This window comes from Lutra lutra, chromosome 16 (assembly GCF_902655055.1).
Source record: "Lutra lutra chromosome 16, mLutLut1.2, whole genome shotgun sequence".
Classification (NCBI taxonomy): domain Eukaryota; kingdom Metazoa; phylum Chordata; class Mammalia; order Carnivora; family Mustelidae; genus Lutra; species Lutra lutra.
The window spans coordinates 60503643-60529479 of NC_062293.1; the positions used below are offsets into that span (position 1 = coordinate 60503643).

The window sequence follows — 25837 nt, forward strand, 5'->3', positions numbered from 1 at the left end:
CAGCTGCATGTGTGACTCGGGGAGCCTGTCATCCCTGCCCCCATGGAGGCTCCGGTCTCATGCAGGACCTGGACGCAAGTCATGTTCTGGGGGAGAAAGGCTGCGCTCTTCCGGGAGCATGAACTAACAAGGGGAGGCCGGGCTTGCCTCAACTGTGTGGGGACCCACGCACGGGCTGGAGTGAGCGCTTGGACCTCAGCCCCTCTACGGGAAATGGAGCCAATCGCAGCCTGTCGTCGGAACCTGGGCTCACATGGCGGTCACAGCTGCAACCGCCCCTGAGGGCAGGAACAGGATTCCCTGATGCACAATGGAAAGGTTCCAGCAGACGAAACCCATGCCCAGAGCCCTGTGGGCGTTGGGCTCTAACCATGCCACTGAGGCGCCGGGGACAGACATGAGTCGTTTCCCTCCGTAGTTTCACACGCCATTCCTGCAGACACTGTCTGGGAGGCCACAAACGTCCGTGGCCAGCGTGCCTGCCAAGCCCATCCTGCCATGGGGCCAGCCCAGAGACCCTCAACGGGCCCAGCCCCGAGCCTCACGACTGGAAAGAGAAACCTCCCCCGGATATTTCCAAAGACCCAGGTGCCCGGGCTCTCTGTACCCCATACCCCACCCCAGCAACAACAGACCCCCCGGGACAGAAAGGCAAGAAGGGATTCACTGTGGCTGAGCGTGAACGGGGAACATATGTGGGGTCGAGCCAGAATGGGCCTGAGGCAGAGGTGGTCACCAGGGGCTCAGGGTGAGGCCACTGTCTGTGCCTCGGATACCCCCCCTGCCATATTCATTGCAGAGCGTGCAGGGGCGCCAAAGGCAGGGCGGGAACAGAGGTACGCCTGGGGCTCGTCCCCGCCTCACTCCGAACGCCCATGTCCCCGCTCTCTTCTCATCCCCGCTTCTCCTGTGGTGGTTCCAGGAGACACGCGCTCCCGCAGCATTAAAAGATAAATTTGTAGAAATAACGTTCCTTTAATAAAAGCCAGTGGAGTGACACGGTTTTCAGAGCACGTGGCCGAAGACGGGAGGTCCAAGCTCCTGCGGGGAACGAATCTCTCCCCCTGCGGTAGGCCCGGACACCGCGACCTTCTCGGGCGCATGTAGTACACTGACTTGGGAAGTCTAACTTGCAGTGCGACTGGGCCAAGCCGACCGCTCAGCTCTGCCCTCGAGGGTCCCCCGAAGACGGGCTCTCCTGGCCGGGCTCATAAATGCAAGGACAGGAAGGACAAACCCACTTCTGCTTATTCTTCATCTCCCCTGTTTTCTATATTTATATAATTAAACAGTTAGTGGCTAAATTGCATGGTAATTGATTGCAAAATTGCTTTTTTAATGAGATTTAGACACTAGGAAATAGCTTTTTTTTCTCCAATATGCCCAAAGCGAACCTGGTCATTCTGACAAAAAATTGGCTTCCTGGGCGCATGAGCCTCGGTAAGGAGCGGAAGGCAGGGGACACGGCTACCTCCCCGCCCCCACGGGGCCAGCCAGCCCCTTCTCTGCTCCCCCCCCGGGGTGCTGGCTATCAGAGCAGGGGCCTGAGACTGTGCTGCCCCCACCCATCACCCCATCACTGGGGCGGGACGCCCAAGGCTGCCCTGGAAAGTGTGTCTCCCGGATCTCACCCCAGCTCCCCACGTGCCCATCACCAGAGGGAACAGCGAGGTCCCCCTGCGCCCCAGCACCTGGCGGGTGGGACCGGCCAGAACCTCGAGCTTCCTGGAATCTAGCGGGGGACATCTTCCCATTTAGCTGATGAAGACCCGGAGGCTGTCTATACGTTCTCAGTCCCCTACCATGCCAGTGCCGTAAATACTGACTCCTCGGGGCTCCCAGCGCTCCACCCTCCAGAGTCAGCTGTTTTTACAAATAAAGTTTTATTGGAACACAGCCAGTCAGCTGCATTTTGTCAGTGGCTGTGTTCATGGCACAGAGCTGGGCCACGGCAGAACAGACCACACGGCCACCAAGTGCATCCTGTCTGGCCCCAATAGCACAAGTTTGCTCTGGAAAGCTGCCCTCCACTGGACAGCAGGGCCGGGCCTGAAAGTTTTGAGCCCCGAGGCCATACAAGGGTCCACTGGGACCTGCGACACCCAGCCACATCTCCAGGTGGGACCCACCCGGGACCTGGGATGTCAGCGGCCTGCCTTCCCCTGGGACCAGGCTGGGTTGGCTCCTGCCCCTCCCTCTCGAGTCCCACCCAGACACCCCTGTAGTCACTAACACTCATCTCTAACAACATCCTGCATGGGAACCGGTTTTCACTGGGGGGTGCAGAGTGCTGGGGGATCCCGCCAGGCAGCACCCCTTCCCTGATGCCCTATCAGCTCCCTTGCCCACTCTGGGAGCAGAGCTGGTCCCGCCCAGGCCCTTGCCATCCTGGCGGTTCCCGTTCGGCCTTCTCTCCGGGCGAGCCATGAGCTCTCTGAGGGAGGCCTGTGTCTGGTTCCCTTCCTTCCCTCGTTCCATGTGATGGCTCTGGCTGGCATCCCACAAGCCTGCGCTTGGCGTTGTGACTCTGGGGGCAAGGAAGATGGGATTGCTGCCCCCCTGTGAGTCCACAGCTCAGAGCCAGGCCACAGAGACAGGCACACTGACAGACCAGGAGGTCCCACCGTGGGTAGAGCCTGTGATGGAAGGAGCTCACAAACGGGGCCTCGCACTGTGAGCAGGAGTTGGCAGGGTGGAAGCCAGAGTGGGGCCCAGACCTCTCTGCTCACACTGGGTGTCCAGTGGGTGTGTCCACAAGAGAGCAACCATGGCAGGAACCGGCCAGCACCAGGAGGAGCCTGACCAGAGTCCTTGCTCAGCCCTGCCCTTGACCCATTTTGGCCTCTCTGCTGCGTGCTGGGGCTGTGGGTGTGCAGGAACAGATACCATCTCAGCTCTCCTGACGCCCAGCAGGACATGTGCCCACATAATCATGCATTCGTACCCTGAGCTGTCTGGAGGAGGAGACAGCCACTACCCAGATGGTCACATGCCCCAAAAGTGCAAAATTCCAGGAAGGGGCTGATCCTGTACGGGGGGACAGGTTCTAAACCAGCTGCTGGAGACACTCTCCCCAAGGAAGACGGGCCTCCCCAGAGACCCAGACATCACCAGCAACACAGAGAGGCAGGGAATGCCCCTCCGCGGGGAGGGAACAGTGTGTGCAAAGGCCCTGAGGCCAAGGGGTTGTGGCAACCCCTGGGGTCTGGGGGCTTCTCACGAGGGCAGGGAAGGCAGAGCGGTGGCCCTGGAAAGGAGCTGTGTCCCCATCAGGGAGGGCTTTGAGGCGGGAGGGACGTGGACAGGTCTGCGTCCAGAGAAGACATCACCGGCTGCTGTGGAGAGAGGATGGGGGGGTGGGGTGGCGCAGGGTGCCGTACGACAGGCAAGAGTGTCTGTGGCCCACGCAGCAGGTGCGGAGATGGTGGAGGAGGAGAATGGATGCATCGGGAGGGATTTAGGAGGGAAGACAGACAGGACTTGACGTGGCTGGATGTGGCAGGTGCTGAGGAGGGAGTCAGGATGGGTGCACCTTGGGCCTCAGAGGAGCAGGGGCACCACCTCCTCTCCCTGCCCCGTGCCCTCTCTGTGCACCAGGAACTGGCACTCTGCTTTCTGGGGCTTCCCGCACTGGCATCCCCATGCATCCATCACCTGGCCAAGCACTTTCCATCTGTCCCCTGTGTCAACCCCACAGGTCAGGTCCGCTTGGTGGCAGGCCTGGGGCCCGTTCTTGCCAACCCAGCCCACGCACTGTCCCCATCCAGCTCCATCCACCTCTCCTGTCCCCGGGTGGCTGTGGGATCCCGTCTCCCCCTTGCCCTCGTGCACCGTTTCGGGGCCTCCCCAAATGCTGAGGCACTTTGGATGGCCCTGAGCCTCTCACTCTGTCCTGCGGCTGGGTTAGGGAGCTTGGGGGGCCCACTCTGCACACGCTCTGGGGCAGACACATCAGGAGGTCTGGAAGCCATCAGCACCCCCTGTGTGGGCCCCCAGCACATCCCTGAGCGGCTCAGCCGTACACTGCGGTGAGGCCCAATGTGGACGGCCCCAACCCTGAAAGACCTCCCCTCGCCCATGTGCAGGGCCCAGCGAGTGCTCCCGGCGGTGATGCATTTCCTCTGCACTGAGACTCAGGGGCCCGGTTCCCTCCACCTCGTGTCCCACCATCCCACTCGGCCAGCTTCTTCTGCACATATTTTGGGTCAGAATGCCTCTGTTCAGCCTCTCAGATCTGCCACCACCACCATAGCTGGAAGCAGGAGCAGAGTAACCCTGAGACAAATGGGCATGGCGACGGGCCAGTAAACTCAACCTACAAACACAGGTCCCAGACGGGAATGGCTGGGTTCCCATCAAACTTTATTTACAAAAACCCACAGCAGGCCCAGATTTGCCCGTGGGCTGTATTTTGTCCCCTGCTCCCCGCTGGCAAAGGGGGTAAGGAGAGGGTCGAGGAACGCTCCCTCGTAAGTTCCTTCCGCCAAAACAGCCCGTCGTCACTTCCATGTCCCTTCCTGTGTCCCTGCCCATGTGGAAACATGTGTCAGGCTGGGCAAGTGCCTCACACAGGGGACAGGAGGCGGGTCCTGGTGATGGGCTGGCCCATGGCCCCGGACCCGTCCAGCCAGCACTTACCGAGCCCCTACGGTGCAGCAGGCTCTGCATCCCTTCTGGGGTGACTGGCGGCCACAGGACTCTGCCCCAGCCCGGGAGGAACCAGGGTCTACTCTAAACAGAAATGCAGCTGTTTCTAAGAGAGGACACAAGCTCCCTCCCTGAGGCTCTGGGTTTTCAGACAGGTGCCCCAAATGCCAGAACCCCAGCCCTCTGGGGGCACTGCTGGAAGAGACACGACGTCAGCAGAGGCTTCCCAAGGCAGGAGCCTTCTGTCCATTTCTCCTGACTCCCCGAGCTCAGCCTGGGGCCCACATATGGACGGCCCCCAGGACTGGCTGGATGGGAGAATGAGCCCGGACCCTGGGGGTTTCTCATCTTCCACGGTTTCCTTCCTCCAAACCAGAGAACCCCGGATTACTGCAAAGTCACAGGGGAATCCTTTGCATCCCCAACAGGAGTAAACATGGATCCCCTGAGCGGCCACTGGGGTGGGGCTGGGGACCCCAGCCTTGCCTACAGCTGAAGGTCTGACTTGATAGCAGGAGCTATCAAGGACTCTTCACATCCTAGGAAAGGCAAGGACACCCACGAGCTCGTGGGGACCCTCACAAGTGACACGAGGTGGACGCGGTCACCTCCATGCCCCCCAGCTTACGGGAGATCCCAGCCAGGGCCCACGAGGTGAGGTGGGACCCCAGTGCCACACCAGGGCTGAGTCTGGATTCCGTGGGGGCTGTCCTCTCGCCGGGCCTGGGGCTCCGGCCCCAAGAACACCGTATCACTAAGTAACCATCTCCAGAATGAAGCTCATTTTTAAAAAACTTTATAACAAGGTGCGTCTTCTCTAAAGGAGAGCGATCCCAGGCCTGGGTGAGCTGCAAAGACACAGTTGCTGTCCTCGCTAGAGTTTATAAATGAGGTTCCCTGGGGCGCGGCACAGAGGGAGGGATTTGCAGAAAACCCAGGGACAAGGGCTGGGGGACGCTCTTTGTCCTGGGGCCTCTGGCAGGTTGCCTGCACCCTCGCTCAGGCGTCCCGGGGGCGGGGTCAGAGGCTCTCAGGAGTCTCCCCTATTTGATTATCTCCAGCAACAGGCCAACATCTTCCCACTCCCTTAGCTGCTCCGTAGCCCTGGGAGGGGAGGCCCAGGCCCTCGGGGAGTCTGGGGGGGGGCCCTCAGGCAGCCTCTGGATAGAGACCCAGCAGAGAGAAGGGGCCGGGGCGAGGCAAGTGGGGGGGCCGCTGAGTCCCTGTAGGTAAGAACAAGCATGGGGGCGGGGAGGGGAGTGAGGCCAGGTCCCTGCACATCCTCGGAGAGGGAGGGGCTGAGGGTGGGAGGAATCCGGCCTCCAGGGAAGCTGGGCTGGGGGCACTTTCCAAACAGGAGCCCCTGTGCCAGGGAGGAGGCCACAGGACTTCTTGGGGTTGGGGTGTCTGTTCTGAAAGGTCACGAGCAGCGAGCCAAAGTCAAGATTTGTATGTCTTGTTTCTCAGGAGCCGTGTGGATGGGTGCCGCTCCCCCTGCAAACAGCGGTGATTGCAGTCACTTGCCGTTCCCATGGCAACAGGCGAGCTGAAAGCACAAACAAGGAGGGCAGCACGCTAGCACATGGAGCCCCCGCCTCACTCGCCGTTCAAGGAGCCGGAACCTTTCCTGGCTGGCGACCTTGTCCACCTCGTGTCACTTGTGAGGGTCCCCTCCCCCCAGGGCCTGAAGCCATCGGGTAGTCTTGAACACCTCCAGTGACGGGGAGCTCATTCCAGCACTGGCTGGCTGTGGATGCTCAATAAAGAGGGACTCTGGGCGGTCAGAGGTAAAACCAAGAAGCCGTGGGACAGGTTGCAGGAATAAGAACGAGCAGACCGCAGGGGGTTAGCGGCTCATCTTCCTCACAGCTAACGTTTGCGGAAGCCTGGCTCTCAGTGCTCTACGCTCGACCGACCGCGGAGGACCAGGTACAGTCACTAGTGAGAGGAACGGTTGCACGGGTCACACACTGTGCCAGTCGCTCCCTATGCCTGACCTCCTCTGGTCCCCGCCTGCAGCAGCAGCACTCTCATCCCTACTTTGCAGATGAGGGATGGCATCCTGGGGAGGTGAGGACTGGGCAGCAGAACCACAACAGAAGCTCTGACCTGTCTGACTCCGGGGGCCACCTCTGGCCGTCCAGCTCGCCCCTGGAGGGAGGACTCAGCTGGATTTGGGACAGTTGCCTGACAGAGGCAGGAGGTGGTGAGAAGGTGGGGCTCAGACAGCTGGGCTGGGAGTTGCTGGTTGCACCGTGAGCCTGGTCTCTGAGCCCCACAGCCCTTGGCAGAGAGGCACGCCATCACCAGGGAAGAACAGATCTTTGGAAAAACATCACCGAAACAAAACAAGGAATTCACAAAGAAAATGACAATTACATACACCGCCCGGGGCACACGGTGTTAAGCCACAGATAAACAAGGTCTGGTCCCAAACTCCACCGTCTGGTCACTGCCGGGTGCTGTGGGAGGCACTGGAGGTTCAGAAGGGATGAGGTCTGGAGCACACAGAGGGAGGGGAAGAGGCAGGCGGGCCGCAAACCACCACAGAGCGTGAAGGAAAAGTAAATACATTCTCAGCCTCGCGTCGCCTCCCACCCACCTTTTCTCAGAAACACCTGGAGAATGTTCCATCACCGTAACGAAGGAGCAAATTACAAAAGAGAAAGACGGCGGGCTCCCAGGGGTGTGTGAGCCAAACGGTGTCCCCAAGGGATGCTGTGCAGCAGGAACAGAAGGAATGTCACTGGGGCGAGATCGGAAGTTGGTGGATCACGGGGGAAGTAGCACTGAGAGGGTGGCAGGTGCCCGCGGAGGTCTGGCAGGAGTCCCTGGTAGACGCATGGAATTGTCCTGGGACAATTACGTCTCGGTGCCTCCCATGGGCGGGACACTGCTCTTGGCACCCAGAGCACAGCAGCGAGGACGGCAGATAAACACGCCTTCACGGATTTACTGTCTACTGCAGGAAATAGGCAGCTTCCGGAAGTCACACACGAGTGGGGTGCCGGGCACAGATGGGGTTCCCCTCCAGCCAGAGAAGCCAGGGAAAGCCCAACAGAGAGGGTCCCGGAGGGGGTGAGGGAGGAGGTCTGCGGGCATCTGGGGAAACCGAGACAGAGTCCATGTCCAGATGCCCCAGCACGGGCGGGATGGTAGCAAGTCCATGAGTTGGAAGGAGCCAAACCCAGTCTAACCATCATGCTTGCTGGGCAACCCGCCAGCCCCACTGGAAGCGTGGTTCCCACCGTGGCTCTGGAATTCATGCTCGAATATGTGTTGAAAGGGAGACTTGGACTCTCTCCTCTACACACTGCATGCCAGGAAGTTCATTCCTGAAAGACGCACTATTTTTTCCCTGGAATTCCAGCTTTTCCAAGGGGATACTGTTTCAGCTAGCAGACAATTTTACGGAAAAGACCCTGGGCTGTCTGATGGAAAATACTGTTACACGCTGGACCCTCGTTAGGACGGAAGGATGATTGTGGTTTAGTGGTATTGCTTTAAAGCACTTTTTTCCCCGAAGGACACACACATGGGACTCGGCGATCTCACCGCTGTGGAAACACACGATGGAGAGAAGTCGTTTCTCCAGGTTCTGTCCTCCAGTGTCCTGTGTCCCTTTCTATAGTTTGTATTTTACTCATTTTACTTTCTCTTTATTTAAATCGGGATGAGTGTTTCTGTCCCATGTAGCATTCAACGCGGCTGCTGAAGTTGCTGTAAAAAAAACCCGCCGGTGAACGATGTCCCACGGAAGGAAGATTGAAGCCGAAATTGAAAATGAGATCTGAGTGTTCTTTACCTTCCTGTGGATGTAGTTTCAAATCGGCAATCAAAAAATGATAAAATTAGCTGGATTCCTACAGTGCAGTGGGGGGGTGCAAATTTGACAGATTATCGTAATTCTAATTAGATGCGTCCCCCCTTACAGCACGTCCCAGGTTTGGCGGGAAGGTGATCTCGCGGGGGGAATGTGATTACTGCTTCCGCATCTTGTTTTCCTTGTGCTGGGCTGGGAGAGGAAGGCCTGCGGGGTGGGAGGCTGGGGACGCCGGCGCAAAGCCACTCTTCCTGGCTGGCTCCTGGGACTTTCGTGCCCAGAATGCTGTGGGGTTCGCAGACCTCCTAAGACGCCGGCTGCTGTGTCTGTGCAGAAGCTACCTGGGAATCAGGACATTGTGACGAGAGGAATGGCCGCTAGAGAGTCGCGTTAGCAGACTGCCTGGGACCGCCTGGGACCGACCGTGACTTCTGGAACGCGGCGGCAGTCGCCGTCTTCAGCGTAAAAGGACGGGTCCTGGACGTGTGACCTTGCTGGCCTCGCTGACCCCGTTCTTGGCAGTGTGGACAGGACCTCCCTGCCTCCCCCACAGGGTGCCGGTCTTGGATGGTTTGAAGGTCGGACTCTCGTGGTGGAGGGTACAATGTTTCGTGGGAGACAACTGAACAATGGAAAGGCAAAAATAGATTTGGAGACCCAGGTCTCTGGTCTACAAGGCCATGGGACCAACGAGGGGCTGGCCAAGGAGACGCTCAGGCCAATCCCCTCTCCCTGCCCGGGCCCTGGACACTGCCGCTGACCTCCCTGCCCCCCAGCCCTGGTAACAGACGTCCATGAACAAAGTGGCTTAACACAGTTCTCACTACCTTACAGTCTTGGGCTTCAGACGTCCAAAATGGGACTCGCTGGGCTCAAATCAAGATGCTGGCAGGGCTGGGTTCCTTCCTGGAGGTCCTAGGGGTGAATCTCTCTTCTGGGGGGCACCCATGTCCCTTGGCACGTGACCCCTTCCTCTACCTTCACAGGCAGCAGCGTCTGGCAGAGTCTCTCACACTGGCCCATCTCCGGTGGCCTCCTCCCTCCTCCCCTCCATGGGACCCGGTGGTCCCCATGGCTCGCCAGACACTGCAGGGTCATCTCCCCACATCGAGGGCAACTGATTTCAATCCTCAGCCACAGGGTCCCGGCCCCCAAGGCAGCAGCAGATGTAGACGTGGAGCTGGAGAGGAGGGTTTCCAATGGCCAGTCCTCGAGCTGCCGCTGGCACAGAGATGCTGTCAGACCAGCTCCTTACCCAGGAGTTCAGCAAAGGGATTCACCAGGAACAAGGAAAAGCGAGATGGGGACCAACACTTGGAATGGTAAATGCACAAAGAGCAAAGGCGCTGGGGGGCATTTGAACCTCCCAAGCCTGTCCCTTCCTGTGCACGGTCAGGGCAAACCTCAGACATTTACATAGGCTCCGACCCCCTCTCACCTGCACACCCAGGCAACGGAGGTCGAGACTGGCCGTCCCAGCATGGCACGCTGTGGGCTGTGGGGCTCCGAGCTTTTGCACCATCGGCAGTAGTCCGTCCTCATCGCTGACTTGGTTGCCATCACCGATGAGTGCCTCAGCCTCCTCATCTCATCTGAAAGCCGGGATGATAATAATCCCCGCACACATGAGCATAGTGTATGTGAGCACACACGTATACGTATCTGTGTGTACACATGTGCACGCAGGTGCACGTACACCTGCGTGTGCGTGTGTGCGCGTGTACACACACGTGTGTGTGCTCATACGTGTGCATGCCTCATCCCTCCCGCTTGGTTCCCTGGCTCCTCACCCTCTGCCTGCAAGTGCGGCAGGACTTGCTCTGCCTGGCGCCCCCCACCCCAAGGCTGAGCTGCCCCACACCCCGTCCCCTCCTGCGTGTGCATCCTGAGTCTGAAGGAGCCGCTCGGCACTCAGGGGCGGCCAGTGGTCTTGTCCCTCTGATTGCACAAGGCCACTGCCACCTCCAGGGAAGCTCATGGGGGCAGGAGCCTAAGGAAGCCCTTTGCTGGACCAGGACCTCCAGTGAGGTCGGGAAAGAGCCTGCCTCCCACTTGAGGACCTGGGACCGTGACTCAACTCACTGTCCTCCACGGTGTGCCTGCAAATCGTCCGCTCTCATCCCTGCAAGGAGGAAGCAGGTGACAAGAGCCCCTCATTCCAGCGAAGACAGCCCCTGACCACTGGCAGACAACTCTGCGTCCGCTGGGCCCGAGTCCTTTCAGGGAACGACTGTTGCAGGCAGGGATCTGGTCGGTAAAGACCAGGCCGGGGACAACGGGGCGTGTCTTCCCCAGGCCTCCTCCGCCAGGTTGCAGCCACCAATGAGGGACAGATGGGAAAGCAGGTTTTGACAGAAGGCTCCAGAAGGGCGTCCTCAGCGCCCACACCAGGGTCGCACGGGGTCCAGAGCCTAACCTCAAGGAGGAAGAGCCCCCAGCATCAGGTCCTCAGGGAACCGGCCGCACTCTGTGCCCCCAGCACAGGCGTGGATTCTTCAGCGGGAGGAGGGCGTCCAGGTTGTGTCTCTGACTCCTTCCCTCCCCTGCGGGGGCTGCCCCGGGCTTCACCCGAATTGCCCCGAGGCATGCTGTGTGCCCGCAGAGGGCACCGCCGCTCTCCATGGTCATCCTGGCCTGACCTCACGCCGGGGAAGCATCGTCCTCCTCCAGCACGACCCTGACCCCGCAGGTCGCAGTCCCGGTCAGGGAGTGCTCAGGTCCCGGCCCCGTGGAGCCGCCGGGGACCATCCCCATACAGCGCACCTCCGGCCCGAGCACCCGCCTTCTGCTTGGACCCCGACCGGTCGTCAGGGCCGGCCCTCTGTCTGCCCCCAGCATCGTCCAACAGACGACTCACGTTACAACCCTGAGCGGTGAGTAGTCCCAGTCCCGGGACCCTCCATGCCGGGCTCTGTCCTGCACACACACACGCTTGTGCACGTGGGATCACCCCACACACACACAGGTGGGAAGGTGGTGCGGCCACACCCCCAGCGGTCCTCGGGACCCCCACCCCCACTGCGCCGCACAGACCAGGAGAAATGGTTCCCACTGCGGACAGCTGTTCTCAATTAGCCGGAATGAGGCACGAGGCACTCGAGGAGGGAGCATGTAGAGAGGTGGCTGATGGCGTCACCAAATCAGAGGGGGCCTCTTTGCCACCACCCCCCGCTGCAAGCCTCCCCTCCCTCCTCCGATCTGGACTCTGGAGCGAGCCCAGAGCTGGCGCCTGGGGATGCCGGGCCCAGGAACGGGCAGGGTGGCCTGCAGGGCGGCCAGAGATGCCAAGTCCTGGGGAAAGAAAAGGCATTTTTAAGAGACAAAAGCAAGCTATCTGCAGGGTGAATATAAACTTTCCAGATAAGGGTCACTGTTCTTGCTCAAATTCCCCCACAGGGGACCCGAAAAGCCGTGTGAAGGGGGTGAAGCCTCAGGGCCGGCCATCTGCGGTATTGATGACGGAACGGGGATGCCCGTGAAAGGTCGCACGGTTCAGATTGGCACAAAATATGCACCAGGCTTCTCCAGGCGGCAGATCCCTCCTCCCACGCAGGCAGGAGCTACTGGGGCTCCAGCAGGCGGAGAAAATTCAGGCTCACGGAGACCCAGAAAACAGAGGCACCTGAACACGGGCTCCCAGGAGGCCTGCAGAGGGCCAGGGTTACTGGAGTGTGGCCCAGGCGTGCAAGGAGGTGACTCCAGGCCACAGCACTGGCCCTCCGCTTGGTGCTGATACACCAAGCACGTGTCGCCGAGTTGGTCTCTGAGAACCCGGAGTGACCACTGTGGCTAATGCGTGACAGCCGTGCTCGGGCTTCATCCGACAACCCAATTGATGGCCATAGGGACCCCAGTGTCAGAGACAGGAGGCCCGCGGAGGACGGTCACCATCCAGAAGCCGAATGCCTCATGAAGGGATAGCCCTGGGGCCGGGGCTGAGGTCAGAGAGTCAGCTCTGCTTCCCATCCCAGCTCTGCGGGGACCTGGCCGGGCAGCCGCGGGCAGGTCACTTAAACTGTCCCACGTTCAAGTTCTGTGACACTGTATGGAGGCAGGGGTGCGGAGAGGGTGAGAAAGCCAGTCATCGGGGCGCTGGGAAGACTGAACTGGCCGGGTGAGCACATCAGCTGGGGTTTGGCCGGGATCCCAAAGCACCATCAGTGTGGGGAGCTTGAGGAAGGTTTTTTGAGTGGACTTGACCAAGCTGCAGGCAGGACGCAGGGAATCCGTGGGGAATGGACCCAGACTGCAGCAGCCAGGTCCCGGCACAGCCCCAGAATGCGGGGGGCACGCTTACTGGACCCCGGAAAGACAGTGTGGTCGGGCAGGAGCATGGAGTGGAAGTCAGAGGGCGTGGCGGGAGGGACACAAAGACACCGGCCTGCGTCCTGTGCCAGAGTCCGTCCACGTGTGAGTTCCCAGGGGGAGTAGCCCTGCCCTCAGGACAGGACCCCAGGCCCCAGCAGCACTCGTGGGCCGGTCTGCAGGGGTGACCATGCCCTTGTCCTGGCTTACCCACCACCCCAGCCAGGCCACCCATCCCAGAGGCGGTTCCGCTGGCTGAGAGAAGGACCCAGGGGCCCCGGCATCGCTGGCCGGCCATCGCTCCTGGCATGCTCTGGTCAACGAGTACTGGGCAGTGTCAGATGTGGACATCCTCAGGCCTGGCCCTCAGAAACTGACTTCTCCAGGCCAACGCAGTGGAAACACAGAGCCAGCATTAGCCAATACAGCAATGGAGCAAATTAGGAAAAGCTGCACCTTCCCCAAAACACTTCCCTGACATCTGCTGGGAATTTGCAGTAACTACATGTACCTAAGATGACAAGGAGGTAAACAGAGGGCCCCCCCTGGATTGTGCAGTACACAACACACACAACTGTAAGTAGCAGCCCAGCGGCCTTGCACAGGGCCCCATCACAACAAAAATGACAGTGAGGATAGGTGGCATCTTTTGGTCTGTTGTCTGTCTCCCTGGCCCCACCCTGGGCAAAGGCCACCAGGAGCACACCTCTGCTTGAACCCACAGGCTTATGCGATAACAGTGAGAGAGCACAGAGGGGAATCCACTGTCGGAGCACGTTCACATGAAGCCCCAGAAGGAGTCTAGTTTGTAGTGTGTGGGGCAGGGCTTGGGAACCACTACCACACACTGGCCGAGTCAGGATCACCCCAGAGACCATGTCAGAAACAAAACGCAAAGCATCTCATTTAGGGAAAAACGATAGTGTTTCGACATATTGGGTCAACATTAATGTCACCTATTTCTTCTTTACCTTTTTAGCGTGGCTGCCGGGAAACTCGAAATCATCGCCGCTGCTTGAATTCGAAGCCGCTGGACCACGCTGCCCTCCCCTTCCCGCCTGGGCGTCTGCAGGTTGCGGTGCCTGGGCTGTGGGCTCCAGGTCGCTCTGCACCCGGTGGCGGGGGCTGCAGACACCGGCTCCCCCCTCCCCCACTCTTCCCTGAGGGAGGGTCTGGTTGGGCCATGAGGTCGGCTCGCTGGGAGGGGACGCCGTGTCCTCTTAAACATGCTCTTTCTCTTCTCCCTCTCATCTTCCTCCCCTCCCTCCTCCTGCCTCCTCCCCTTTCTCTGCAGGGGACCCTCATCAGACTCTGCTTCTGGATTCCGGGCCACCAGGGAGAACGTGGCGGGAGTACTCCCCAGCTGCACGAGCCGCTGCAGGGACCCCAGTCTCGGACACCTGAACCCGTCCCCCACGTCTCTCCCCCAGCCCCTCCACGGTGCTGGAGGGCAGGGCCCTCCTTCCCTCCCTCCCGAGGCTCCCCGGTCAGTGTGGACAAGCGACCCCAGCCCTGGTTCTGTCCGTGACTACCGTGGTGACCTCGGCTATGCCCGTCCTCATCTGTGGGCCTCCCGCAAAGCGAGAGGTCGGGCTGACCATTCCTGAGGGCCCTTGCATGTGTGAGAACGGAGATGTTCTCCACGGACAAATGCTCTGGTTCAGCCGGGGTTCCTGTGCCCCCGTCCGCAGCGGGCGTTGTCCAGGTGACTAACACCAGCCCACATGGGTAGAACGGGCCACCTGCCCGGGACTGCGCCGTCCACAGCGGCCGCCGGCCTTGAGACTGCTGGGGAGAGACAGATGCCCAGTACGTCTTCCGACGCTGTCTGCGTCGGTAGCGGGAGGCAAGGCAAGAGTCTTTGTTCATCAGATCCTCATGCTGACGAGGACCTGAAGTCAGGAGCTCTGCACACACGCACCAGGAAGATGAGGCTCGGCCTGACCTTCCACAGAGCCCGCAGCGGGCAGGGTCGGGGAAGGGGCCCCCAGACCATGTGGGCAAGGTGCTCATGGTACCCCCCCACGCTTGGGCCATGCGGTACAGGTGAGATTAAAGACAGTCTTTCCCCAAAGAGGCCGGCGGCCTAATCCCCAGAGCCCATGAGCAAGTGACCCGCTGTGGCAGAAGGACCTGCCATGTGACCCAGCTAAGTGCGCTGAGTGGGGGTACCGCGCCAATGGTTCGGGCGAGTCGGCACAATAGAAAGGTGCTGGTGAGAGGGAGGCTGGAGGGCGCAGGCAGGCCAGGGGACCTGATGGCCGCCCGGGGGGTCTCAGAGGCAGGAGGGCATCGGCCTCCAGAAGCTGCAGGAGGTGGGGAAGCAGACGTAGCGGCCAGAGGCCCCCCGGGGGGGGGGGAGGGGACAGCCACGTGCTACGGGGGCCCCGGGGCTTCTCCCCAAAGCCCACACTAGCCAGATGGGGCCTGAGATGATTTCTGGAAAGGGTCCGGTTGTCCTGCCCTTGGCCTTGTGTCTACTGTAAAATCAAAAAGGGCAGGTGCACAGGCTGGGGGCCGGTGGGGCTGGGGGAGAGCAGGCCTAGAAAGATGAGAGTGGAAATGTGACTGATCTTAATCCACTGCGTGGCGCGGCCAGAGGGACCCCTGTGGACTCTGCGATGAGGGGAGGGGAGGGGTCTCCCGGGGCCATCCCCACCAGGAGCACTAAGGTCACACAGCCCTCCGTGTCCTGGCCCTGCCCCTCTTCTCTCTTGGGCTTGCAAAGGTCCTGGGGCATCAGGAGGGGAGACGGTTGGGCTGACCATTTGGTCTGCACAGTGGACCAGGCAGGGCCATGGGACACACTCGGGCATCAGTCCTGCTGAGGGGACCACATTTGGGGACAGGTCCTCACGGACCTCAGAGGAGAGGGAAGAAAGGTAAACACAGGAAATGGAAAGGAACACAGGGGCTGGGAGCCCTCAGGCCGGAGCTCACGGACCTCAGACAGGCTTGTCTCTGCCTCTGAGCCACTGGGGCCCCTGCTTGTCCAGCCTCCCGGGGCCATCGGGAGGCAGGTGACTGTCCCACTCTGGCTTCCCTAGCTCGAAGCATCCCCTTGCTCTGACCTCCTCCCCCCGGGCCATGCTGGCCACCTACCCCCACCCCCCACCCGACCAAGCCAGGCGGCCCTTAGCCACAAGCAGAACCCACCAAACATCAACCCTCTTTCCTCTGTGGGCAGGGGCAGGGAACTGACACCTCAAGCCTCCTGGTGACACAAAAGACGGGAAGGAGAAAGAAAACATCACAGTGTTCGTAGCCTCATTCTGGTGGCCCTGGGCCCATGGATTGGGGACCACAGGGGAAGAACCACGATCACAGTGCCACGTGGGGCCTGTGGTGAAACTTACTTACACTGTTTATTGTTTTTTTCATTTTAGTCAGGCCTCGGACAAAGCACAAAAAATGTAATTTTGACTATGGACAGAAGCCAGGTGTTGGGGCGGGGTGGAGGGGGAGTAAAGTCCCAGTGGTTGTCCCGCCCAGAAGGGAGTGGCGAGGACCCGAGAGAGCATTCTAGAGGAAGTGTGCACAGCTACAGAAGTACCCAGGGGAGGCCGGGGAGGCAGGGGAGGCCGGGGAGGCCCGCTCCGCGCCCTAGCCCAGCATGTTCCGGCAGCGCAGCCGCTCTTCCTCCCGCTTCTCCTCCAGGCGGTTTTCCAAAAGCCTCAGCTCCCTGCGCACCGCCTTCCCCATGGACGGCTCCAGCTCCAGCACTTTCTGAAGGTCCGCTCTGGCCTCCGCCTCATTCCACACCTCCGCGTGAGCCCGGGCCCGGATGTAGTAGGCCTTCACGATCCCTGAGGGGAGGATGACACTGCGCCTGCTGACCCCCTCCAGGCGCGGCCTCACTGCTGACAATACTCTTAACCTTAACCCCGATCCTTAACCTCTCCGTGCCCCAGGGGGCCGCCTCCTCGGCTATACATGTGGGTGACAGCAGCAAGAGCAGGACCTACTCCCCTCCCTTGCAGGGACCCCGCCAGGCCCCAGAGCTAACTCCAGACCCATAACCTCCTACGCGGTCCCGTGGGATCCCCGCAAGACGTGGGCTCCAGGCCCCCGTCCCCGCCCCCGCCCCAACGGGTTACTCTGGCACTGAAAGAGGTGAGGAGCACAGGGAGCCCAGCCCCCTGCGCACAGTAGGAGAGCGATGTCGCAGTGCACCCGCAATCACTCCACCCTGCACGACCGTCCCCCCGCTCCTCGCTCACAAACACCTGCTCCCCACCAGCGGCACCAATGCTGGGGCACCAGCGTGCAAGCCTGCTGCCTGCGAGTCCCGGCGGCTGCGCAGGAGCACCAAGGCCTCCCTCAGGGGCTCTGCCCCGGACCTGCCGGCCCGCCCCGCCCCGCGCACCTGCCGGCCCTGCCTGTCCCGCCCTGCAAGTGCCGCCCCGCCCTACGCACCTGCCGGCCCTGCCCGCCCCGCCCCGCCCCGCGCCGCTGCACCTGGGTGCAGCCGCAGGATGTCGCTCGTGTGCTCCAGCACCTCGTAGTACTCCTCCTTCTTGAGCAGACACTGGCAGTAGTTGAGGATCAGGGTGTTGACCATCTTCTCCAGCTTCAGCCACTGCACCTCCCAGGGCTTCTCCTGCGGGCGGGGGGGGGGGGGAGCACGCCGGTCCGCCGTGAGCTGGGCCACCTGCCCCCCACCCCTGCCGCCGTCCCCCCCGCTCTGGCTGCGCGGGCAGCCCCCCACCTTGGTCTGCAGGTTCCTCAGGCAGACGATGGCCTCCTGGTACTTGCTGGAGGCTTCGTCGTAGCGGCCCAGCTTGAAGAGCCGGTTCCCTTCTCCGTGGAGGATGGGCACGGCCTGCATCTTCTCCTGGTTGTTCAGGCTCCACGTCTCCCTCTGGTACTCGCTCGGGGCCTCCACCTGGCCGGACAGCGCAGGCGGGTGAGGCGGGGACCGGGGGACCTGCTCCCCCGCAGTTGGGGACCCGCCTCCTCTGCCTTCTCTGCAAGCATGCTTGCTGGTCACATCCACGTGCATAGGGGATGGAAGCCACCGGCCGAGCCCGCCCTAAATCAGCACCTTTATGCAAGTTACGGACAGACAGCCCTTGTCAACACTGGACTTCCAATGTTCAGAAGACGGTCTCCATACTCACTTGGCTAGAACAAGACACGTTATTGCCACCTGCTGGGAAATTGCCATCATGAAAGTTCAGATCTACAAGGTCTAAAATGAGCACCTTGGAGTGAGGCCCTTGTGCAGTGCACAAACCGCACAACTGTCCTAGCAGGCCCACAAAGGCCCTATTGTTGACACCATTCCCTTATTTGTTCACCCATGTAGCCGTCAAGCTGAACCTCATTCTTGGCCATAACCTGAGTCCCAACCCAGGCTGGACCCTCTCCCACCACCCCACAAATGCGGCAGTGGTTTAGGAACCCTCTCATGCTCTAGAGAGAAGGCAGTGATGTCCGGGACCAGCGAGGGGAGGCTCCCCACACCACATGCTCTCTGAGGCTGGGACAGCCCTCTGCCCCTGCCACCCCCGGGGTGCACCTGCAGCAGCTCTATCACGAAGATCAGAGGCTGTGGCTCCTTCTGTAGATCGTCCAGGTCCTCGTAGCCCAGCGTGTGGTAGGCGAACATGTTGGCCAGCCCACACGTGTGTACGTGCCACTCCGTGGGGTCCTTGCCCTCCGCCACCTGCCGCAGGCTCCGGGACAGGATGGGGTAGACCCCTGTGTGCTGGAAGGAAAGACGGTGGATGGCGTCTGGCCTGCGTGCTCGGAGCTGAGTCCTGCTACAACCTCACCGGCCTGAGGCTGTTGCTGCTTTTGCCCCCAACAGGCCCCCAGAAGGACTGTGGTGCACTGTGTTCCAGGCCAAGCACTCTCCCAGCTCCTTCCATCAGCTCCTTCCACAGGCCCCAGCGAGGGAAGCCCTTATCCCCACTCCACAGGTGGGAGACTGGAGCCCAGAGGCATGAAGCCAGTTGCATAAGGTCACCCAACGAGGAAACGAGGAAACGACACAGGCCGGGTTCACGTTTGGCTCCAGGGGGCACGCTCTCACCTTTCCTGGCCCTCATGCTCAGCCCCGACCCATTTCTCTCCCGGGGAGACCTGAGCCCATGGGTTGGTGACCTGCAGGGAGGGAAAGGCACGAGCTCCAGGGGCCAGAAGGCCGGCCTGGCATCCCCAGGGGGCTGCTGATTAGCAGGGAGCCTGGGCACCTGTCTGAGCTCCGGCCCCCTCGGCTGCACCTGTGGCCATGTAGCTGACGTGAGTTAGAGGAGGCACGGGGGTAGGCTCCGCTCGACCCAGCCTCTCCCTGCACTGGGCACAGGGCTCGCCACCCTCAAGGAGGAGGAGGGCTGAGAAAACCAGCCCCTTGAGTCTCAGCTGCCCCGCCTGTGAGGGGTCCCTGAGAGCCCCCCTCTGCTTGGAAAGTCCAGAAACGGCCCATCTCAGACACCCTCGTGGCAGCTCCAGGGACTGAAGAGGTGGAAACAGTTCAGCCTGTCCTCCAAGTCTCCAGCGTGGGGGTGAAGGTCAGCCCGCCCAGCCCCCACCAGCCAGGATTAGCCCAGAATGCCCTGCCAAGGCTCCTTTGTGAGGAAGAAGGCCAGATGGTAGTTAATTCCCCTGGGATCAAGGCTGACCTAAGGCCTGGACAGGCCCCAGGAGAAGCTGTTGCTCCAGGCAGCCCCCAGGTCCTGAATCCCAGCAAGTGCACTGAGCAACTGGGCCCCAGGGCCAGGTGGCTGTCTGGGTAGGACCTCTGGTAAAGACTCTGCCCCATCACACACGCACACCCTAGCACCAGCAGAGCCTCCCCCCAAGGGCAGCACTGTGGGCTGGGGGTGCTGCCAGGAGCTGGAAAATATCCAGGAAGGAGGAGGAAGGCCCGAAGAGGGTCCCCAAGTCCCGCGCCCAGCGGGGTGGCAGCTCCTGGGAGGGAGGGAGCAAGGAAGATAGGAGGCCCAGCTCTGTGTCAGTCTTGAGGACAGCTTGCCTGGCTGGGACCACAGACCAGCCAGAGCTACACGTGGGGCTCTGTGGAGCTCACCTCTGGCCCTGGGGACCGAGACCGTGCCTGTGACAGAGGCAGGGGACCCTGGGACCCCCACACTGAGTCTCCTTCTGCCTGTGGATCTGTCGCTGTAGAAGAGCCCACAAACTCTGCCATGGGCCATACTCAGCTCACAGGCTGGTTTTGTCTGATCATTCACCTTGCAGAGCTGTTATCAACTAGTTAACCAATATTCGAATATCGGGGGAGCTCACCAGGCGACCATCCAGGCAGAGCTGAGGACCGGCTGCCCCTTTGGATGAGGCAGATGATCCGCAGACAGCCAGAGCTCCCAGACCCTCGTGGAATTTTAGTTTGCAACCCGTGGCCTCACGGTCCTGGGCACGGGCATAAAAATCCCACATAGAGACCAACCTCCTGCCTGGGGGCAGGGCAGAAACTCCCAGCCCCAGAGCGGCCCTGCCTCCCTCCCTAGGGGTGGGGGAGGGAGAGAGGGGGCCTCTTCCTCTTCAGACTGAGCAGAGAGGACTGGCCTGGGGGAGGGTCTGCAGGGAGTGACAAGCAATGCTGCTGGGGGGAAGGCCAGGCCCTCCTAATATGATCATCCCACTGACGGCTGCCTGTGTCTTTCCAAAACTTGGATTCTTAAATGGAGAGGAGCCCCGGAAGGGGAAAGGGGCTTTTTGCACTTCCTGGCCTGGATGCCACCTGCTCCCTACGCGCAGACCTGGTGAACTCCTGTTCATCCTTCAATACCCAGTTCAAGGTCATCTTGGAGACATTCCTCCAAGACCGTTAAGCACTAGTTGCCCATCTCCTGGGCCCTGAAGCAGTCTGCCCTCCCTTAATCATGTCATGGGGCTGGCTGCCCCGCATCGAAAGAGTTCCAGTGTTTGTTCTTCCTCCAAGAACTGAGGTTCCTTGAGGGAAGCACTTAGTGTTTCATTCCTAACACACAGCAGAATCCAAACCTGGTCCCCAGTGAATGTTTTCAGATAGATCTGCAGCCAGGCACACGCACGACGGGTGGATGCTTAGCGAGATGGGCAGTGCCCTCCTGTGACCGCAGCCAAGACAACACATCCATCGGCCAGCCCAGGCTTTCTTGGCAGCCCTCCATGCACTCAGCCCTCTCCCATGTGGTGACCATGCATCCTGCGGGGGCAGGGCCTCGCTGGTGGCCAGGCCTCATCTACCTCATCTACCGGGCCTCGGCACGACCGCCAGCATGACCGGTGCGCGTGGGTCCAAAACTACAGAGCATCCGAACCAAGCAAAGCCGATAGATATTAAACCATCTGAAGCCGTGAGGAAGCCCATTTTCTGAAGACCCAGGCAGTTAAGAATAAAATGCCTTGAGCAGCTTTCTAAGCACCAGGACCAAGACCAGCAGAGACCCCGGTGGGCAAAGAGTTGGTGTCCGCCCTGTGAGCCAAGAAATGAGGGACGGGGAGGCTGGCGCCCCTAGCGGCGGAGGCGGCTCTGCAGCCTGACTCATGCTGTGACCCGCAGCCCCTGCCAAGAGCAGGGAGGGGACCAGGGATCCCACCCGGACCCTGAGCAAGTCACTCCCCGTCTCTGCCCCGTGCCTCCTCATCAGCATCTGAAATTCTGCTAGCGCTCCTCCATTACGACTTGTCCCAGCAGCCACCACGTCCCATAGTCCCCCCAACCGGACCCCGGCACCGGGTTTCCCTTACAGATGAGTGACACAGAGTGTCCCAGGGAGAAAGGGCTTCCCCGGGGCCACAGAGCTCAAACTCAGATCTCTCTCTCTCTCTCCCAAATTGCTCCTTCAAAGGGTCAGCGGCCCCGATGACGTGATGGGTCGGAGCAGCCGCCATCAAGGGCTGGTGTGCCCGTTGGGTGAAAGACAAGGGGGAGCCCGGCAATGGCTGGGTCAGGCCCACAACATCTGAGCCCGTAGGCCAGTCACGGTGAGAAGAGACTCCCAGCGCGAGAGGCCAGTTGACCGGGCGCCCAGTGGGAAGCCGGCAGCACAATTTCTAGAAACTGTGGGGACAGAGGAACACGGTGGACGGTCCCATGGAAATCAACCAGCTTTCTAGAATGTGGGGATCCCCTGTGCATGGACTGTGTTTGGGTCGAGATTGGAACAAGCCGGCCACTAAGCTAGAGAACTGTGGACAGTACCAGAGAGAATCGGCCTGAAGGAATTACGGGGGTTTTCAAAAGACGTAGTAATGACACTGAGGTGATGTTACTTTAATGCCCTTTTTACAGATACAGATTTGTCTTTGCAGCAGTAATGTGGGGAGTCTGGAGCGTGGTTTAGCTGTGTGGGATGAGGGAGAGAAGCGGGGGATGAGGCAAGCCTGCCTGGGGTCCAATGGGGGCTGGTGTGGGGGATGGGCTTGGGGACTTCTCTGGGCTTTCTGTCGATTTTTGTATATGCTTGAAAGTTTCCATAAGAAATGTTTGTTTAGGGGCACCTGGGTGGCTCAGGGGGTTAGGCCGCTGCCTTCGGCTCAGGTCATGATCTCAGGGTCCTGGGATCGAGCCCTGTGTCGGGCTCTCTGCTCAGCGGGGAGCCTGCTTCCCTTCTTCTCTCTCTGCCTGCCTCTCTGCCTACTTGTGATCTGTCAAATAAATAAATAAAATCTTTAAAAAAGAAAGAAAGAAACATTTGTTTAAATGTCCATGAGTCTTGGGGGCGCCTGGGTGGCTCTGTGGGTTGGGTGCCTGCCTTCAGCTCAGGTCATGATCCCAGGGTGCTGGGCTCAAGCCCCATGTCGGGCTCCCTGCTCAGCGGGGATTCTGCTTCTCCCTCTCCCACTGCTTTTCCTCCTGCTTGTGCTCTCTCGCTGTCTCTCAAACGAATAAATAAAAAATCTTTAAAAAAAAGTGAGTCTTGCCATTTCTGTCTGGGCCACAGAACAAGGAGACGATCCCAGGAGGGTCACAGATTTGAGAATAGTTTTACATGGCTCACGGGCACAGGCAGAAGGGCAGGAAAGTGACCAGTGACCAAAAGTCCCCAGGACCCAGTAACCATGTGTGGGGCGCGGTCCTGGTCCCACACCCTACCCTGCCCCCCAGGTGAGCACACCACCAATGGCCACTCTGGGGGCTTGTGGTCTGGGGTAGCTCTCCTCCATGTGCTCAGAGGCAGAGGAAGGGATGCAGGGTTTCGTTTTCACCCCACTTTGCCCTGCAGAGCAGGGACGGGGCTGCTGGAGGCGTGGACCGTGCGGGCGGGCATGGGCTACTCACAATGGTGTCACACCAGAACTCAGCCACCTCGCCAACCCGCATGGACGTCAGCAGCACTTCCCAGACCTCCAGCTTGAACATGTTCCCGATGATGATGTGCATGGGGTGGCCCACGCGCTTGCTGTCGTCGATCACCGTCCGCTCCTCGTCGCATTTCGTGGTGCGGAAATGAAAGATCACCTGGTCGGCAGGAGGGGACCCTGGTCTCAGACAAACCTCCCACCGTCATTCGTGGGGCCAACCTCCGAGCTCAGCGCACTGTACCCCACCCAGATGCCAGTACCCCACAGCGACCCCACGCTGCCTGCCCTCGCCCCCGCCCCAAGGGCCCCGAGCCACTGGCTGTCCCGCTGCCTGGCAGCTGTGCAGGACCTCAGAGCCCAGCTTACAGAAGCCCTCTGAGGCCACAGACCCCGCCACTCCATTATCCAGGGAAGCCCACCAGACATTTGTGGACAAAACCGTGAACCCTGAGGGCTCCACTCTACATTGGGGCATCAGAAAACTCCCAAAGCCCTTCCCCCAACCCACGCCGGAGTTTAATTTGCCAGCCTCACAGACGTCTGGCAAGTGGGCGCCGTTTCCGAGCTTCCCAGGTGCTCGGGGTTGATAGTTCTGGGAAGGGCCCTCCTCGCCCTCTTTTGGCAGAGCTGAAAGAGGCACAGCAGGAATGCAGAAGGCGGTCATCAGGGAGCCCCCTTCTGGTTCCAGAAGACCAGATCCACTCACCCGGGACCCTGTGATAAAGTTTGGGAGCTCCCCGGTCCCTCCGTGCAGGATGGTTTTCTTGACCCCCTCCACGTTCAGGAGCAGAGTGGCCTCCATGGCTCCCGGGCTCAGGCTGAGTAATCTCCCGGGAGGAAGATACCCAGACCTGGGGATTGACTCTGCCCCGGAGCAGGTGTGAGCCAGGAGTAAGCTGGGCGGTGCCTCCTCCCTACTCCGCAGGGGGAGGTGAGGCCCCCACCGGCCAGCCACCAAGGGTTTTCTCCCATCCCAAGAAGAAAGAAAGAGGCCAGAGGGTTCTCAGAGAAGATGGGGAGGGGTGTAGCAGGAGAGAGGCCTCAGCCCAGCAAAGGGGAACAGGAGGGGCGCCTGAAGCCCCCTCCACATCCTGGTATCCATGCCAAGGTCCTATGGTCTCTACAGTCCCTGCCTTCCTTTTTTCCTGTTTCCTCCTCCCCTCCCCTCAAATATTGTGCAGGAGAGGATGTGATGCGGGGGCGGGGGGGGAGAGCAGGTTTCTGGCCTGGGGGGTTCTAAAACCAGAGGAGAGAAAGGACAAGTTTGGGGAAAGTTAAGGGTGTCCCCCAGCCCCGCTGCAGCCCCCACTCCAGGTTCTGACTGTGGGGAGCAGGACTCTCTCTCCTGAGGTGGAGGGTCTCATCCCTCACCCCTGTGCTCGGGGACCCCTGCAGAGCTCAGTCCCTGCACCTGGGATCCGGTTCAGGACTCAAAGGGACAGGTGACCTGAAGGTGTGGTATTTGGCGCCACCTTGTGGCCAATGGGAGCTCGGGTTCCCAGGGTCCTTCCTCTCTGTGACCCCCTCGGGAAGGGACACTGGATTATCAGGAGCCACATAGAGCCCCTGACCACACTTCTCATTTCCTGACCTGTGGCCTTGGGTGTCTGCCACCTTCCTTAACTCCACCTGCCCCGCCAAAGTGGGGAGATCCACCTCTCCAGCCCCCCCCAAAGTCTCCCACAAAGAGCCACCTGACATAGAGGCCAAGCCTGAGCCCCTAAGCCCAGACCAGGGCGGCCGGATCAGGCCCCTAGGCCCCTCCCAGGGTGCTCAGACGCCCTAGGGTCCCCATCCGGCCCTCTCTGGGGCAGGAGTCCTGGGGTCCTTCTCTGACCACACAACCACGCAGAGGGGTCCGAACGCACAGGAAGCAAGACAGATGCTTAGAGGGAAATAACGTGATTACCATGGATGTGGGGGGAGGGAGAGAGGGCAGCAGGACCCAGGGGTGGGGAGGCTGCTTCTGGGGTCCCGGCAGTGCTGGCTGCTCCCCCACAGCAGCGGAATGGCTGTTGGCTCTGTCTGTGCTCATGGTGCTGGACTCCCTGCTGGGGATGGCTGGCTTCTCGCTATAATCCGTGATTGGAGGGCAGAGAGGCACGGAGTTGGGGGGGTGGGTGCTGGGGTAGAAGGCATAGATCTGGGTCCCCGGTGCAGAGGAGCGGGAGTGGGGTTTGGGGGTGTTTGCTGAAGCCGAGGCCAGAAGAAGGTGCTCAGGCCACAGCATCCCGACATGCCCCCAGCCGCGGTTAGCCCCAGACTAACCTCCTAACGGACTTCCGGAAAAGGAAACCCTAATAACCCCAACCCTCTTAAAACTCATCAAAGGACCTCTGGTCCCCTATACCGGCCTTGGCAGGCCCCAGGTGAAGAAAGCCTCTCCACCCCCTGCTAAACCGCAGCATTCTGGGGGAGTCTACCCTGCCCCTGCTCACGTGGGGTTCCCCACACCCCTTCGTCGCCTTCCTCACCCCAAGGACGCCTCCCTTGCAGCATCTGGCCCAGCGTAGGTCTGCTTCCAGCACTGGCCATTCCAGGAGGTTGTGGGAACTAGCAGGAAATTCTGCTGTTGGCCAGGGAGTCCCCCAGGACGGGGCAGGGCTGGGGCCCCTCCTTCTCCATCCTCCTCGGCAACAGAGGCACGGGTGGGGCTGGACCCCAGAAAGCCTCTGCCTGGGAATGGCTTTGCCCCCGTTCCTGCCACAGCTCCACTAGGAGCGTGCCCCCCAATCATACCCCCTTTCCTCCCCTGCCTGGCCAGCTCTGCTCCCCGCAAGAGAGAGTCTCTCATTCACAAGAAGACAT

The 25837-nt window shown here is 60.6% G+C and overlaps 1 protein-coding gene across 1 annotated transcript; it reads right to left on the reverse strand.

Moving 5' to 3' along the window:
* Positions 1-16273: 16273 nt before the first annotated feature.
* AIPL1 (aryl hydrocarbon receptor interacting protein like 1) lies at positions 16274-25545 on the reverse strand. Its single transcript, XM_047707476.1, has 7 exons — positions 25504-25545; positions 23736-23893; positions 23007-23186; positions 18297-18485; positions 17484-17660; positions 17234-17375; positions 16274-16581 (listed from the first exon to the last, which is right to left on the reverse strand). The coding sequence occupies exons 1-7, from the start codon at positions 25526-25528 to the stop codon at positions 16379-16381; spliced, it is 1074 nt and encodes a 357-aa protein (XP_047563432.1). The 5' UTR covers positions 25529-25545; the 3' UTR covers positions 16274-16378.
* Positions 25546-25837: the final 292 nt, after the last annotated feature.

Coding starts and splice junctions, on each gene's coding strand:
- AIPL1 (XM_047707476.1), bottom strand. CDS start 25,528: ATGCTGCAAGGGAGGCGTCCTTGGG. Junction 23,187..23,735: donor ACTTTATCACAGGGTCCCGG/GTGAGTGGATCT, acceptor CCTGCCGACCAG/GTGATCTTTCATTTCCGCAC. Junction 18,486..23,006: donor AGTTCTGGTGTGACACCATT/GTGAGTAGCCCA, acceptor CTTTCCTTCCAG/CACACAGGGGTCTACCCCAT.